The sequence below is a fragment of the Zonotrichia leucophrys genome, chromosome 14, assembly GCF_028769735.1.
Source record: "Zonotrichia leucophrys gambelii isolate GWCS_2022_RI chromosome 14, RI_Zleu_2.0, whole genome shotgun sequence".
NCBI lineage: Eukaryota > Metazoa > Chordata > Aves > Passeriformes > Passerellidae > Zonotrichia > Zonotrichia leucophrys.
The window spans coordinates 2,553,725-2,571,132 of NC_088184.1; the positions used below are offsets into that span (position 1 = coordinate 2,553,725).

Sequence of the window (17,408 nt, forward strand, 5' to 3'; positions counted from 1 at the left end):
AAGAGCATGGTGGCCCCACAAATAAAATGTAGCCTTGAGGGTTTGTGGGGTTTTTGCCTTTAACAGGTGCATAATCACTTGGCAGATGTGTGTCCAGCAATTCTTGACAAGCAAAATTGTCAATGTGGTGTGCACTGTGGCTGTCTTATTGGATCTGTTGTCAGTGTGGGTTGAGTAAAATGGATTTTTCATCTTGTACAGATACAGTGTTTACTGTCTCTGCATGTGAACTATTTTTCACTGAATTTTCTCCATTCCTTTGAGGTTTTGTCTGGTTTTGTTTATCCCTTGCCATGATTGTTGATAGACTCTTTAGGAAAAGAGCAGCTCTTTTCTTTATGTAAAAATTGATCTGTGTTTAACATCTGTCTCCTGAAAGTTTATTCAGTGTAACACTGTGTTGGGAATATCTTTTTCTTTTGTCTGTGAATTAGTGGAAATGTTCATTATGAAAATAACATTTAAAAATCATTAACACCTAGAAAATAATCACAGCTTCCTGGGTTTTGCTGAAGCAACAGAGAACCTCCAGCCTTCTCCTTTGCCTGCTAATTTACTCAGAGTAGGCATGCAGGGTAGCCATAAACAAGTGTAATTTCTGGAAGTTTCTTTTTTTCTCTGTTCTGCATTAAAGCAGAAAAGGCTGTCTTAATTTACAGCATTCTGAAAATAAATATTTCTTTTTCAATTAGGCAGGTGTATACATTAAAAAACAAACAAAAAAACCCAACCCAAAACCAGATGATAGTATTTAGGTAGACTGAATGAGTTTTGCTGCTGCTGATTCCTCTCTGTTTTCCCCTTTTAGGATGAATACTATCATTTATTAGCAGAGAAGATCTATAAGATACAAAAGGAGCTGGAGGAGAAGAGGAGATCTCGTCTCCATAAACAAGGGATGCTGGGGAACCAAGCAGCCTTACAGACCCCCGGGCCCCAGCCCCCAGGGATCCCCCAGGTGGCTGCTGCCATGGGCCAGGCACAGCCCGTCAGGCCACCCAGTAAGTGCTGCTGGAGCTGCTTCTCAGGAGTCCTTGGACTCCAGCAAATCCTCAGGTTGTGTTTAGAACTGGTTTTGCTGACCTTTGTTGTGCTGTGTTGCAGATGGGCCTATGTCCATGCCAACCGTGCCTATCAGTCGTATGCAGGTTTCTCAAGGTATCTGTTTTCCTCTCTAATTGCAATTTGTGGGTTTCAAAATAATTGTTGGGGGTGGAAAGGTGATCTTATGGTGGGGTTTTTTGGTGTTGGGAGGGAGGAACTACAGGAGCTGCCTTTTTTTCCAGCATTGCTCTGTGTCAGTGCAGTGCTAACAATATGGATCCAGCACTTTGCTGGGGATTGGGAATTAATTCAGTGCTTCCAAAGAGAGGACAGCTCAAGCAAGAATACTGTGGATAATCTCATTTAAAACACTGTAAAGGGAGAAGGATGTTGGCATGTTTTCATCAGTTAATTAGCCAAAAATACACCTGTAGCTGGAAACACAGCACATTAGTCCTAACATCTGTGTAACTAATGATAGCCTTTCTTGGTTTCTGCTGGAAAGTGCATCTAAAAAAGCCTTGGAGCTTGTTCACAACATTTGTTATTACTCACTGAGGCTGCTGTGAGCTCATGGGTGGTTTTTTCCCAAAAAACAAACCCATTTCTTTTAGGTGCTTCAACTTCCTTCAAAAAAGTGTCCTCAGCTATTTTATTTCTTGGTTCAGAGTTAGTACTAAGTCAAAATTTCTGTTGAAATGTCCTTGGGAAATAATTTTAAAATTCATTTGAATAAGAGAACAAGTTGATAACAAGTATAGCTCCATAATTACAGCTTTAGACAATTTTTTTGGAGGGATTCGATGTTTTGTAGGAAAAGCACAACCCCTGTTAAAGCATTTTGCCAACTTTTGTCCTGATTTGAGGCTTGGAGTTGCCTTCATACATCCCATATGTATTTTTATCATATTTACTTCAACCATTTCAGGTTGAATAAGACAACCTTATTTCATGTCTGAATAAGACATTGCTGTTTCAAAGCAAATGCCTGATTTTAAGAAACCATCCTAAGGTATTATTTATAAATAGCATCCTGTCTCTGCAGATCATGCAGCATCTACTCTTCATATTTTGCATTTAATTTTTTTTTTAAGGCACCAAAAATTGTATTTCATTAATTGTTCTAAACATGTCTTGCATCCTGATTTGTCTGTTAAGTCAAGTAACCAAAAGACAAAACGCAGGGCGGTCGAATTGCAATCACAATAACTGTTAATTTTCTAGTAGAATATAGATCCATCAGTTGTGCTGACCTGTTCCTAATGAGTTGTTTTGGGGGTGCATTTGCAGGAATGAATCAGTTTAACCCCATGTCCATAGGGAATGTACAGATGCCCCAAGCGCCGCTGGGACCGCGGGCGGCGTCTCCGATGAACCACCCGGTGCAGATGAACAACATGGGCGCCGTGCCCGCGGTTCGTACCCACCCTGCCCACCCCAGCCACCCCTCAGCCCCTGGCACTGCTGCACACTGTGCCATCCTTTCATGGGAATGCAGCAAGTGGGACAGGCCTTTATCGAGGTGTTTGTTTGCAATATTTACTTGTTCCAAAAACACCGCCCATGCCACAGGTGCAGTAATCCCCAGCAATCTGGGGAAGAGCATCTAGTGTCTTTGCAGTATACAAACCTTCTTTGTTCCCACATGAAAACATGTTTTTATTCTTTAGAAAAACAAAAATATTTTTAGTTTCCCTGGATTCTCTCTGTCAACCCAGGGAACAAAACAGAGTTAGCACTCTGAATGTTACCTGTTAAAAATAGTGAATGCTGTGGAGCAAATGCTGAAGTTATGGGCATATGCCCACTTCCAGTTAGTGTAATTAAGCCAATTTTCCTTTTTATTTTTTTCCTATCTTTTGATTGTTTTCAGTGTATTTTTCCTTCAGTGTATTTTTCCTTTGTCCTGCTCCATAGCACTAAATGGTAATTAGTTCATCTGGGTGTTAATTTTCAGATGGCAATGTCTCCTTCCCGAATGCCTCAGCCACAGAACATGATGGGAGCTCATTCCAACAACATGATGGGTCAGGCTCCTACCCAGAACCAATTCCTGCCCCAAAATCAGTTCCCAGCATCCACTGGAGCTATGAATGTGAACAATGTGGGCATGGGTCAGTCAACAGCCCAGGCCGGGGTGGCACAGGTGAGATGGATTCTCTAAGATTTATTTGCTCTTTATTATTTTGCTGTGATTTATTTACTTATTTGTTTATTTGTATTTCTATATCCATTTTTGATGTAGTCACCCCAATTTTGGGGGACCCTGGGTTACATCTGCCTTCTTCAGAAGCTCTTACATAACTTATCGACATCTGTTAATGGGGGCGCAACGCCCTGCAAGTCCTGATTTAAATCCCTTAAAAATGCATGCTGAGGAGATTTTTAGGGGAAATATCAGAAATCAGTTTATGGGATGCCTATGAACATATGTTTGGTCTCTGTGTGGACCGGAGTAGCTAACTTTAAATGTAAAATTATAATGAAGTGACTGGGCAAGATCTTCTAAAATTTGGTTTAACTTCTTTGCTTCTGGAGAAAAAATAGTTGGATTTTTCCTGTAACATTTTTCTGTTGCAGTAGTGGTCAGTGAAGTAGCAGCTGTGCTTATGATGCCAAAGTATCTGCTTTTCCAGAGGGAAAGGCTTGTTGTTTAAGTCAGAGCCCAAGTAATTTAGGCTAGTTAAAACCTCCAGAGTTCTGAGAGATGACTTAGATCAGGTTATGAAGGGCTCTGTCAAGCCAGGTTTGGAATATGCTCAGGATTGGAATATCTACAGTTTCATGGGACCCTGGCTCAGTTGTTTGACTGCCTTTGTGGTGAATGGTTTTTTCCCAATGCATTTACTTCTGTAAAACTGCCTCTGTAAAGACAATATAGAAGTGTGTTTTAAATTTGAAACCTCATCTGCAGGAAATTAACTGATTTGTATTTCTAAGAGTAACAGTTACATTTGAGGATGGAGTATTCTTTTTTATCACCAGTCATCTGATGCAGTCTTCAGTAAAATGTATCACTTAAAGGTTTAAGTACATCCAGAGTACTTTATTGTTGCTGCTCTGAAAAACAAATCCCAGGTTTTCTGAAGCATCTTGAGCAGTTTGATTAGAATTAAAGAGAAAACAAAATTATTCTTCTTAAGTCTTGCTCTGTGCAACTCCAGCATTAAGTGTGTTGACCTGCCCTCTAAAGAAGAGCTGCATCAGAGTCCTGGCCTAAAAATGGGTATTTGCTCCAAACCATTTTGTGTCAAAGGCTGACCTTTGCCCAGCTAATGGCACGATTTAGAGGCTGCCTGTGGGTTTCTGTGTTACTGGCATTGGGAGGATTCCCTCTCTGTGGCAGTGGAATTAATGCAGGACATGCATGGCACAACTGGGTCTGGGAGAAAGGTCCTTGAGCGCTGATGGCAGCGATGACAGAAATCAGAGCAGTCACTTGCAGCAGCAGCCTTGGTGGCTGATCTGCTTGCACTGACAGCATCCTGTCAGAGAGGGCTTCAGGGCTGTGATTGAAGGGATAAATGTGATTGCAGGCTCTGTAAGACTCTCTGTCTCTCTCGCCAGCAGGGGCAGGTTCCCAGTGCTGCTCTTCCCAACTCCATGAACATGCTGGGGCCGCAGGGCGGGCAGCTGCCGTGTCCCGCGGTGAGCCAGCCCCCCCTGCACCAGGGCACGCCCCCGGTGTCCTCTGCGGCCGGGATGGCCCCGATGCAGCACCCCACGCCCCCGGGAATGACTCCTCCCCAGCCAGCAGCGCCCACCCAGCCATCCACGCCGGTCTCGTCCTCGGGACAAACTCCGACCCCGACGCCGGGCTCTGTGCCCACGGCCACGCAGAGCCAGAGCACCCCCACGGGGCAGACTGCGGCCCAGGCGCAGGTGACACCGCAGCCACAGACCCCTGCCCAGCCCCAGTCTGTGCCAACCCCACAGCCAGCCCAGCAGCAGCCAACATCTGTGCAGGCACAGCCACCCGGCACTCCAGTAAGTACCAGCCAGCCCCTGGGCCTTGTGTCGTGACGTGCCACGAGTGTCCCTGTCTGTAGCACCATGTCCTCAATGTGTAGAGCCCATAGCTGTGCATAGCAGCTTCTGCCTTAGACCAGGGGGTTGCTTAGAGGTGTGTTAAATGTGTGTGTTCAGATGTTCTCAGCATTGTGTGAAGGAGGGGGGGTTGAATGGCTGGACTGCTCAAAGTAAAATTGGCAGCAGTGTGCAGAAAGATGAGGTGTAACAGGCATAATGCTCTGTTTGGCCATAATCAGAATATTTTCTGATCCTGAGATTTGCATAGATTTTTTCCTTTTAAGATACAGCCAGGGCAAATGCACGTTTCAAGGAATGTACAGTGTTTTACTGGGCAGGTGTTTTCTCTGTAAAAGAAGCCTTTTTGGGGCAGAATTTTTCCTTGGCTTCTCCTCTGTAAAGCAGAGTTATTAAATGTGTAATATCAAAACTTGGCTACAGTGACCTGTATCCATGTTCTGCACTGTTGTAGAATATCATCTCATGTCTCTTTTGTGCTGTTCATTTTTAGTAAAGGAAAATATTTCTATATATGCAGTGTCTTTCTTTTGTACTGTTTTTACAACAGCTATCCCAGGCAGCAGCTAGTATTGATAACAGGGTCCCCACCCCTGCCTCAGTTGCTAGTGCTGATACGAATTCCCAGCAACTAGGACCAGATGCACCAATGCTAGAAAGCAAATCAGAAGTTAAAACTGAAGAAACTGAGCCAGAGACTAGTGAGACACAAGTGGAAGCTAAGACTGAGGTAAATGAGATTCTCTACAGCTTAACTGCAAGCAGTGGTAGATATAAAAGCACTTAATGATGTGTCTGACTCGGTGAGCTAAGGGGCGAGAGGAGGGTCGTTACTGCAAAGTAACTCCTGAGGAAAGCCATGGATGGAAAGTGCTTCAACAGTCTCAAACTAATATTTTGATGGCTGAAGTTTGGGTTGTAGATGTAACAGTACCTCTTGTTGCATCCTTTCTTAAGGTGGAGGAGGATTTACAAGGAACTTCACAAATAAAAGAGGAAACAGATGGAACGGAACTGAAGCAGGAGCCAATGGAGATTGAAGAAAAGAAGCCTGAAATTAAAACTGAGGCTAAGGAGGAAGAGGAGAGTGGCACTAATGGAACCACTTCACAATCCACATCACCATCTCAGCCCCGCAAGAAAAGTACGTGTGTGAGCACTGGGTTCCCCTGTGTGCTTTGCTTTCACTAACATTTGTTTTCCACAGTCTCAGCTCCTGCTGGGAGGTTTGTTTTACACTTGTGTTTCCAGCACGTGGAGCTCTGGGAGATCAATACTCTGTAACTTAATTTTGAAAGTAGCATTCCTTTAATGTTCCATGAATCAGGTGAGAAAAGCAAGTCACTGTGCCCTTGATCTCAGCACTGCCTGCCCAAAAGGGCCAGGGCAGTAAGGCAGTGATTGCTGGAGGAATTAAATACATAAATCCCTCCTGGTACATCTTGGTGCTCTTTGAGAAGAGCTCAGTGCAGATAAGAGTGCTTTCAGTAACCAAGGATATCCATTGCTTTTCTTCTCCTGTGAAGAGGCTGCACACACCACCTTTATCCTGAGTTTTGTCATCACTTTTCTGAGAATCGGGCACTTGACCTCTCCTGAGCCTGTGTTTCTCCTAGGCTGGACTGCTGCAAGAGGCTTAACATTTATTTTAGAGTCCTGTGTTTTCAGGGCTTGAAAGTTTTCAGTGTAGTGTTCATTTGCTCAGCAGTCTCTTAAATTAAGCTGCAGTGTCAGCACAGATTGAGGTGTGACTGCATCTGTACTCAAGGGAACTTCATGGTGCTGCAGGTTATATAAATGTTTGGGTGCCTTGTGTTAGTAAGAAATAAATAAGATTATTAAAGCAGAAATATATTTCTCTGCTTGCAGTGCAGGCTTTGTGGCAGGCTGCAAGATAAGTTTTCAGGCTCAAAAACCTTTGCAGTTTTGAGACCTCTGTTTTTTTGCATCTACTTTATTGAGGTGGTGTTTTCTGTGGTTAAGTTTTAGTTTTCAACCAAAGGGAAGCTTTCAACATGCTGCAAATGTCTAAAAAATCTACATCTCCTTGATGTGCTTTGGGTTGCATTTGGTTACTAAGCATAACCTTTCTGTAATAAATCAGTATAAAACACCTTTCCCTGCAGATTGGTGTTTTCAGCTGGCAGCAGAATGGGGCACCCAAACGAGAGCCCACTGCAGAACCAACTGGCAGAGCCTTTTCCAACCCAAATGTAACACAGGGAGTGGAAAAAAAAAAGCTTATTAGCATTTCTGAGCCAGTGATATTCCCAGTGGAAGGAGTCACTGCTGCCTGGTAGGAATGTGCTTGCACAGGGAAGGTTCCTGCAGAGGCAGTTCAGGCTGGGTCACCACATATTCCAATTCCTCCTTTGGTGACACAATTTTATCCTGGAAGCTTTGTCACCCAGTAACTGTGTAGTGCCAGGCACGTGCTGTGTGGGCAGGTACAACCACAGACACGAGTTTAAAGGGTGGCATTTTCTCACCAAGGAGTTTGTTCAATGTTAATGGAGCTTTGGTATTAAAATGCTGAATAAACCAAGAGGTATTGGAGAGTAATTACTGCCAAGTGTGCTGAAGGGATAGGTGATGTTTTAAAACTACTGAAGAGACTGATCAGGAGTTTTGCATGGGTTGCAGAAGTATTGGGAATTCTTCCTCCTTCCCATGCAGGCACATTCCTGAGGGCAATCCCACAGTAAGCTGGGACATAGCAGGCACTGAGGGCACTGTGTGCTGTAATTTAGCAAGCAGAGCCTTTTTTTGCCTTTTTTTGCAAATCTAATGTGAGCAAGAAAGGAAGGTCATGGTTCCTTGCCTTGCAGTCTCAAAAACCCCACTGTAATACTCATTTGGGCAGCTCCTGTCTCCTTGTAGGTGGCACCTTTAGTTTGACCTTGAGGATGAGTTTTACTGATTTCTTCACTTCTTTGTAAGGCATAATGGAAAACTTGCAGGAGCTTGGGTTTGAGGTGTATTTGTGTGTGCTGTCCTTGTAATTTTGAAAATGTCTTATCTTCCTTTATGAATTTTCTCCTTAGTAATCATAAGCAGACTTGCCTTTGTTTGAAAAAGGCAAAAAACTTAAAAAGGTAGCATTGTACTGTTCTTTGGTGGGTTATACGTCATCGTGAGTCAGGCAAAGATCCCATTTTCTTTTTACCACCCACACATCCAAGACAAAATGGGATAACTGGATGCCAGCTCCTTGCAAAGGTCTTCAAGCTACTGGAGGAGAACTGAGAGCATTTAATTTTGGGAAAAGGAGAGTGGGAAAAACAAAACTTCCTTGTAAAATCCATGTACAGGGAGATGCTATGATCAAATGTGCTGGTATTAGTCATAGTCCTTAGAGGCAGAGCAGCTGAAGATGAAGGCAGTGTTTCTGTATGGTTTTAGGTAAAGTAATAAATTGAAATAACAACTGGATTTTCATTTTGATTTTTTTTCAAACTTCAAAATGAAAGTGGGTTATAAACTTGATCAGCAAAGATAATTAGGCTTTAAGGAACTTGGCAAAAGTCAAGCTGGGTCTCTGTAGTTTGAGTTTAAAATAAGGTTGGATTTACTGTGAAGGATTCTGTAGCTTAGTGCTGTGTTATTATAGGAGAAAATTCTAAAAGCAGTGTCGAGCAGGTAGTCACAATAGATTATTAAAAGGTACTTTTTGACCTTTACATTTCATTAAATGAAATAATTCACATTATCACATTATGAACTATCTGAATCAGAGCAGTAGGGAATGCTGTTCCTCATTAATGGAATTTATTATTTATTTCTGTTCTTGAGGATCCCATAATATAATGTGCAAGACTTGTTTATAAAACTTTGGAAGTCTATAGTAGGGAAAAGTGCCTGCATGTATGGGATTGATAAATATGGAAGAGAATTGCCATTTTGTTGGGAGTGAGATTGTGGCAACAGCTGAAGTGATCATACAACCAATGGAGTAGTGTCAGCTTAATTTGTCCTCCCTTTTTTTGTGTGTACTCTTTAAAATCATGGATTTTGATCTAGATGTCCCAAAAAGCAATTTATATCATACCAAAATACCATTTGAGTGAGAAAAGCAATGATCAGCCTCAAAGGGGTCACTGAGCCCTGTTGATTCAAGTGCTTTTAGCAGAATTAATTGCTCCATTTTATTGGTATTGTTCTCATTTCATCCAGGTAGATAAATATTAGATGCCATCCTGCTTTCCTTAGTTGTCTTTTTTCCTCAATGATAGGCATTCTTCCCTATTTAAAGACACTGTTCCTAAGGAAATAAATGTAATTACACTGCAGAGATGTTCAAAGAGCTCTCCAAGTTATCATTATTTTTCAGAAAATGTATTGCCTTTTTTTGTCCTTGTCAGCCACTCCTGAAAGAATCATGGCTGTTGCCATGCCACTGTTGCCAAGTGGTGGCATAGAAATCTGAAATTATTAACACTTTCCAAATCAATTAAGGATCCATCAGAGCAGGACTGTTTGCACACCGTGGCCAGGAGAATTCCTGTGCCAGCTCTCAGGACATCTGGTCACCCCTGCCCTCTGCAGTGGGTTTTGCTGGAGGAATCTTGGCTTGGAAATAGCAAGCAAGGTTAGAAGGGAGGGAGGCAAAATTATGCTCAGTCTCTCCTTTGAGGAGAAAAGATTCATTCATGTTGAAACAATTGATTTAATTTGATTCTTTGTAAGTTTTGAGGGTTTTTTTAATGCTACAGAATATGTATGATCATGGGCTAGAGTTGTTCCCATATCCCTATTTTGGGAATATCTCTGCTGTGATCTGAGTGAATCCAAGGCTGTGTTTGCCTCTTGGAAGTGAGGTTTTACCTCTGATCAGGAAAACCCTTTGCAGAGTTTTACTTCATGTATTTCTTTGGGGGTTTTTTAGGGGAGTCAAGAGATTAGGAAACAAGGAGGGCAGTTTTCTAACCTTTCTGACTTCCATTTCCAGTTTTCAAGCCCGAGGAGCTGCGCCAGGCTCTCATGCCCACCCTGGAGGCTTTGTACAGGCAGGACCCAGAGTCCCTTCCCTTCAGACAGCCTGTGGATCCCCAGCTCCTAGGGATTCCGGTGAGTTGGCATTAAAAAACCCTATAAAAATATTCTCCTAATTTTATTTATTTATTTATTTATTTTTAAACATTCTCCTATTTTATCTTTGCTCAGGTAAACATTTTCCCTTTTATCAACATCTTAAAAAACCTAAAAAAATTGAAAAAATTCATGTTTTTCACCTTTAAAAAATCGGGTTTTTTGGTGTTTTTCCAGGATTATTTTGACATTGTGAAGAATCCCATGGATCTGTCGACCATCAAGCGCAAGCTGGACACGGGGCAGTACCAGGAGCCCTGGCAGTACGTGGATGATGTGTGGCTGATGTTCAACAATGCCTGGCTCTACAACCGCAAGACTTCCAGGGTCTACAAGTTTTGCACTAAGCTGGCAGAGGTGTTTGAGCAGGAGATTGACCCAGTCATGCAGTCCCTGGGCTACTGCTGTGGGCGCAAGGTGGGTGTCCCAGTGTCCCAGGGAGTTCTTCCCAACAGCCCAGCTGCAGTCAGCACACAAAGCTTCAGCTTGGGGACTTTGTTTTTGAAGTAGAAATGCTGAATGGAAGGGTTGTAGGAAGTTTGGTTTTGTTATAAATATGTTCAGAGCTAAAAAGGTAAAATTTAAAATACTTTTCATGTTGTGCATTCTGTATTTGGAAAGAATAGTAACTTCAGATTGAATAGAAGAAGGGCTCGTTCTTCTTTCAAAAGTGCCTTCCCAGTTTGGATTATTCCATGGAAGGCAAGATTGGTCACTAGCAAGAAGTCCAGGGTGAGTGGAGCAGAGGGTTCCTCTGCACTGGGGGCTGTAAAATTCCCCTTTTCTGCCCATTATAAACAGGAGAGTCCATTTAAGTCATATTTTTCTGCTCATCCAGTTGCCTTGAGAAAGGGGTAAGAGTTTGTGGTTTGGGGTAGGGTTGAGTTCAGGAGGAGTGTGAGGTTTTCTGTTTCAGGCCCACTAAATGCAGTGATGAATGATTAAGGCTTTCAAAAATAGCAGCTCTGCCCTTCTGTTATTATTGTTGTGGTTTTCTCCCTCAGAGGACACCTTCTTTAGGTATAAGTAATATTAAAATAATTCCCTGGTTTCCCATGTCCATAAAGCAGAGGTGAAAGGGGCCAGCTGCTTTTAGAGTTGATGATTGTCACCAGATTGAGAGGGCAGTGCTGGTAAATTCACAATGGCTGGATGGCCGTGGCAGTGTCCTCTGATACCCACAAGCCTCAGTTTGTTTTATAGACCCCTGCTGAACAAAATCCCCCATGGTGAAGCTGCTTTTCTCCCTTGTTTTGCAGTATGAGTTCTCTCCCCAGACCTTGTGCTGCTATGGCAAGCAGCTGTGCACCATTCCCCGGGACGCTGCCTACTACAGCTACCAGAACAGGTAAGGCCCTGAACCCAGGATTGCCCTTTTTCAGGAAATCAAATCTCTTTAGAGCTCTCTGCACATGCAGAGGATGAGGAGGATCTTTAACTTTTCCTTCCCTTTGTCAGCCAAGTCAGGCAGAAGTTGTTTTGTTGTCTTTCCCCGCTGTCCTTTTGCAGGTGACTCTTTGTTTCTCTGTGCTGCAGTGTGAGGCACTCTGTTCCTCAGGGCTTGCCCCATGAAATGCTTCTGTGCAGGTCAGCTTGTCCATGTTTGCCATCAAATTAGGAGCAGGACTGCAGAAAGGCACTGGGAAATCCTGTTACCTTGTTCTAGGAGAATTGTGAATATATGCAGGTTTCTTTACAAGTTAGTGCCAGAATTTGCCAAGTAAAGGGTGCAGTGATTGATTGCAAGATTTATGTTTCCCCTTCCTAGTCTGTGCTTCATTATATTTAAATTAGCTTGGAAATAGCATTAAAAACTACCCAGAGACTCCATGAAAAGCTGTGAAAATTCAAATTTCTCTCATTTTTAAATTAATATTAGGATGTGGTATTTCTATTATTATTAATAAACAATTGTTAGATTAATTTTCCATTTAATGCTTAAATCGCCAGTGTTAAAATTGCAAAGCAAACTCAAAACTTGGCTTTAATTTTGATTTCTTAGATGATGTGTGTCTTCCTCCTCAAATAAAATACACAATAAAAATGGGCTGAGACAAAAGCTTTGTTTTAAATAGGGAAAGGGAAGTTATGAATTGCTTGGCAGCCTCTAAACCTTGCCAGCTGAGAAGTCACAGAACCAATTCAGACTTGCAGCACTTGTATTTCATTTTTGGGCCATCCCTTCTCTCCAAACATGCTCTTGAGAAGCTCTCAGCCTGTTGGGCCCCACTCTGGAGCAGCACAATATGGGAGAGGAAAATGTGTCATCCACCTCGTGTGGGGGGCCTTGGGTGGCCTTTGAGAGGCAGAAAGTATTGACAGGCAGGAATAAATTCATGAGCTCTCATAAAAGATTTTATACAGCCACTCTGGACTCTGAAAAGTCAGGCTAAAGTGAAATAAAACAATTAAAATGTATTTAAAGAGACACTTCAGTACTGGCATTGGGGAAAATAACCCATACCCTTAAATGCTGGTAAAATTTAAAATACTTTTCATGTTGTGCATTCTGTATTTGGAAAGAATAGTAACTTGAGATTGAATAGAAGAAGGGCTCGTTCTTCTTTCAAAATGCCTTCCCAGTTTAAGTTTGTGTTAAATCATTTGGATTATTCCAAGGAAGGCAAGGTTGGTCCAGGGTGAGTGGAGCAGAGGGTTCCTCTGCACTGGGGGCTGTAAAATTCCCCTTTTCTGCCCATTATAAACAGGAGAGTCCATTTAAGTCATATTTTTCTGCTCATCCAGTTGCCTTGAGAAAGGGGTAAGAGTTTGTGGTTTGGGGTAGGGTTGAGTTCAGGAGGAGTGTGAGGTTTTCTGTTTCAGGCCCACTAAATGCAGTGATGAATGATTAAGGCTTTCAAAAAGATATTTCTAAAGATGATCACCATATTGTTAAATAATAGTCCATTTTGCATAGAAAGCCCCTTTTCATCAGCTCTAAACCACTCAAATTTCCTGGGACAGTGATCTTCAATGTTCTTAAACAAGTAATCAAGTGAAAAACAAATTCCATGCTTCCAGCAGACCTTTAGTTGGTCAAATGTTCTTGAATTTTCCATGTACAGAGCAGGCAAAATTGACAAAACTATAAAATATGCACTTAAAGTCCAGAGTATCACATGACTAAATTACAACTGAGAATATTTAGACACCATTGAATAAATGAGCTCAGGCACTACAGTTCAATCATTAAGGTAATTATTTGGTATAGAACCATTCAGACTCCATAATAAGGCAGAAATTCAGGTTGAAGTGTTGAGAAAATGTGCTGCATGTGTGAATATCCAGTTGAGAAAACCAAGTGGTGTTTCAGGTCAATGCTGCCATCCAGTTATGAATTTAGAATTGCCTTTGCACTGAATTACAGTGGGGAATTCACCTGTTCCTGTGAGATTGAGCATTTTCTGGACTTTGCTGTTGAACCATAATGTTGCTCTTTAATAAACAGGAGTCCCCTGAACAGTCTGCATTTGAAAAGCTTTTCATGTTTGATGTGTTGCAATAAGTGCATTCTTTGGGGTTTCTCTGGCTGCTGTAACTACAATATTGTGTGTTTTTTATGGGTTTTGCTGAATATTTGTGGTGACATGCAAAAGGCAGGTCTCTGTTTCTGAGGGTCCACATCCATAATAAGTTACAGCTATTGCTTCACCTTGGTTATTTTATGGACAAATGTTCATGATCTTTAGGTGATTCATTTTCACTGTACTTCAGTTTTTATTTCCTCATTTTAATATCATGGATTAAAGCTTAGAGTGCTTTGAAAGCCCATAAGTTATTCTGAAAATGGATCAGAATTAACATTTTCTGGGACTGTTTAAATGTAGCAAATTATTAATAGGAGCCTTGGCCATGGATTTTTCTGCCTTCACTCTCCTGTATTTGGGTCCTCCTGATGTTCAATCCTTCCCAATCTGACTCTTAAAATGACAAGCAACTGTGTTAGTAAGGAAAATAGTGGTGGGGGTTTTTAATTTAAGAAAAATTGAAAGAAGCACATTATAGGAAAAAAAGAAATGGACGATGTGTGAAAGGATATAAACCTCTGAACCTCTTATGTTTGGATTTTTAAAAAATTCTTAGCTAGTATGTTATCAGTTTAGGGATGGGGTGTGAGGGGCAAGGGAAGTCAGTGGAAATGAGATGTGCTGTGTCCGTGCACTCCTGAAAACTGAAACCCTGCCACCCTCCTCTCCAATAACCACAGTGTATTTATCATGCCCAGGGATAAATCAGTGGAATACATTTGTTTTCCCCCTGGCCTTGCTGTGTTGCATTCTCAGCTCCCCAAGCCTGTTTTCCCTGGGAGGATGCTGTGTTTGGTGCCAGGGGGTGCCCTAGGAGGAGTTTCAGGGGGGTCAGGCTGGCAGGGGTTCCCTGGCAGTGCCACTGGGCTTGGGTGAGCTGGCACCAGCCCTTCCCAGGGCTCCTGGGCTGGGCCCTCCTGCCCCTGCAGCTCCTGCAGCAGCTTCCAGGCTTCAGGCAGGGCTGGTGGAGCATCTCCCCTGGCCAGCATGGCCCCAGTGTGTCCCAGCAGCAATTCTGATCCATGCCATGCCGTCAGGGCTGTCTCCAGGCCAGGAGCTCTCTGGGACTGCATTGAGGTGTCCGGGGTGGGCTGAGGGGGCAGAGCTGCCCCCTTGCTCAGGCTCCACCCTGGGGTTGTTGGTTCATTGTGACCCTGAGTCCCCTTGGTGCCTGTGACATCCATCCCCACGGCTCTGGTGTCTGAGTACTAAACCTGCTCCTCCTGTGCTGCCATCGCTGCTTCCACTCTCTCACTCTCCATAAAGCTCCTTTATTTTGATGATCCTTTGTGGCCTTCCTGCATTTTACAGCTGTGGCCTCTCTGTTACCTTTGTTCATGTGTGAATTCATATCCTTTCCAAACATTTAGCCTCCTTTTTTATTTATTTTATTTTTTTATTTTAGTGACCCTGACAACTTTGGTTCCAGTTCATCTGAAACAAACAACCAAAACAAAACCCAAAACAAAACAAAAACCCCACTAAACACCACCCTCCCCCCAAAATCCATATAACATTGATGTTATTTTATTTTTTCAAATGCAGATTGTATTTTCATAGAGTTGTATTCCAATTTACTCAGCTTGGTTTGGTAAACTGCAGAATTGTTTTTGCTGAGTATGACTTGGATTGGCTCTTGGTCTGGTGACCAAAAATTGTACCTATCCTTATGTTCAATTTGTAAAGCTGAATTAATTCCACATCCTGAATGTACCTGATAAATATATTGTATGTATGTACAATATTTCATGTTGTTCACATATATACATATATTGTATTTATTTATATAAATGGCTGGAAACTCTGACCCATAATTGCATTTCTGTTAAATGTTTGTCTAGAGTATGGATTTGGTTTCATTTATATGAAAGAATGTTAGCTGAGCAATTGGTCACATTTAATCTTACAATCAAATTTTGAATTTATTATTTTTATGGATTTTTTTCAATATCAAGTGTTTCTGCTTTTGCAGTTTTGACTCACAATCAGTAAATGCTTTCAGCATATTTCCTAATTACTTAAATCTGTAATAAATGTATCCTTAAAGCTTGTTGACAGGCTCCTTTTTACTCAAAGAAAACTCGATCAGTCGCAAGCTTGGAATCAAAGAGAATTTTTTTTTTCCCTGAGCGATGCAAATCAAATCCAAATTCTTCAATTTGAAGCCTGTACAAAGGTAGCTCTTGGTGGCTCCTGCCCAAACCCTGCCCAGCTTTGGGCAGTGAGGCCCAGCACTTGTTACAATGTGTGAAATGAGACCGAATGCTAATCTGTGCTTTGCCTTGGCTTTCTGCTCTGTGTTGTCTTGGTGTTTGCGTCTTACCTCTTACGTCTGTGCTGTTTGTTCCCTCCCCTGTTCTCTAATCCTGCCCTCCCCTCCCTCTGTGCTCCTCATTGTCCACACTGACCCATCAATCAACCAACAACGTCCCCCCTTCCGTCGTGCTCCTGGTGATCTGCCCTGCCCTGGTTGGTGGCTCCGTGCTTGGGTGGCTGTGTTTGTGCTGGACCAGCTCACCCAAATATGGCCTTCTTGCTGACAGGTATCACTTCTGTGAGAAGTGTTTCACTGAAATCCAGGGGGAGAATGTCACCCTGGGTGATGACCCTTCCCAGCCTCAAACGTAAGTCTCTTCCTTTCCTCTGCAGCCTGAATTTGGGAGTGGGGCAGGGGGAGGGTGTGCTGGTTTGGGGGTAAAAGCCAAACCTGTGGGTGGGGAAATGCTTTATTCCTTCTTAGCAGAGGATTTAGAGGGATGGGATTAAGAGCTGCTGGGTCTGTTACTGTGCCCAGCACTGCTGCCCATTCCCGGGGTGCAGAGCCTGGGTAATGTGTTTAGAGGGGAGCAGTGGAAGCTGTGTCAATAAATGGCACTAATCCATCACCTTTTCTAATGCAAAACCTCAATCTAATTCTGATCACTCACCTTCTGAAGCACAGCTCATGTTTCTAAAACCAAAGGCTTGCCTCTAACCTGGCCAGAAAAATCAGATTTGAGGCTTATGAGCTGGTTTGGAAGGTGGCTGCTTTACTGACAGTAGCTTCCCTTGTTCTTTATGATTTTAATTTTATGTGTAGACTTGGATATCTCTTGCTTTTAATTTACACAGAAAGTGAAATGGGAAAAATATTTTCTGTAGCTTAAAATACAATTAACTGAATTGCTTACTCTGACCAGAAAATAAATACTGAGGTGCTTTCTTCAGACTTGAGGTTTGCTGCAATTCAGCAAAGCATGATATTGTGTGAGCCTCTGGTGTGAGGGTGCTACTGAGTTTTCATATTAACTCTTTGTCTCTAGAACCATCTCTAAGGATCAGTTTGAAAAGAAGAAAAACGATACCCTGGATCCAGAGCCGTGAGTACCAAGCTGTTGTTTTCCTTCCCAAAATCTCTGTGCATCCACTTGTCCTTCAGCCAGCAGGGCAGAAATGGGGCAGGGAGTAAAGAACTCTTCTGTACCCCCATCCCTGCCCAAACAGACTGCAGAATCCTTCCCTAAAATTCATGGCACAGCACCTGAAGTGGATTTGCTACCCCAGAGGACCACAGGAGCCTGTTCCACAGACAGTTCCTGGTTCTGTTATTTGGGTAAATCCAGGGCTGGGAATGGCCCTCCCTCCTCCAGAGCTTTCACTCTGCACTCCTGGGGCACTTCTGCATTTCCCCTGGCGGTTCTAAACCACATTTTTCTCTTCCCT

General features: G+C 42.7%; 1 protein-coding gene across 8 annotated transcripts in view; it reads left to right on the top strand.

Annotated features, from left to right (window-relative positions):
* Window positions 1-17,408, top strand: part of CREBBP (CREB binding protein) — a 97,421-nt gene that overhangs the window by 60,869 nt on the left and 19,144 nt on the right. For 3 of the 8 annotated variants that reach the window (XM_064725407.1, XM_064725413.1, XM_064725415.1), the window contains 12 exons: window positions 809-1,001; window positions 1,105-1,158; window positions 2,335-2,459; window positions 3,002-3,190; window positions 4,612-5,031; window positions 5,642-5,821; window positions 6,049-6,235; window positions 10,040-10,158; window positions 10,357-10,596; window positions 11,439-11,527; window positions 16,220-16,330; window positions 17,009-17,065. In XM_064725407.1, the coding sequence (XP_064581477.1) occupies window positions 809-1,001; window positions 1,105-1,158; window positions 2,335-2,459; window positions 3,002-3,190; window positions 4,612-5,031; window positions 5,642-5,821; window positions 6,049-6,235; window positions 10,040-10,158; window positions 10,357-10,596; window positions 11,439-11,527; window positions 16,220-16,330; window positions 17,009-17,065 (1,964 nt within the window). The remainder of the gene's footprint in view (window positions 1-808; window positions 1,002-1,104; window positions 1,159-2,334; window positions 2,460-3,001; window positions 3,191-4,611; window positions 5,032-5,641; window positions 5,822-6,048; window positions 6,236-10,039; window positions 10,159-10,356; window positions 10,597-11,438; window positions 11,528-16,219; window positions 16,331-17,008; window positions 17,066-17,408) is intronic. The other 5 variants (XM_064725409.1, XM_064725408.1, XM_064725412.1 and 2 more) reach the window with 5 other exon arrangements.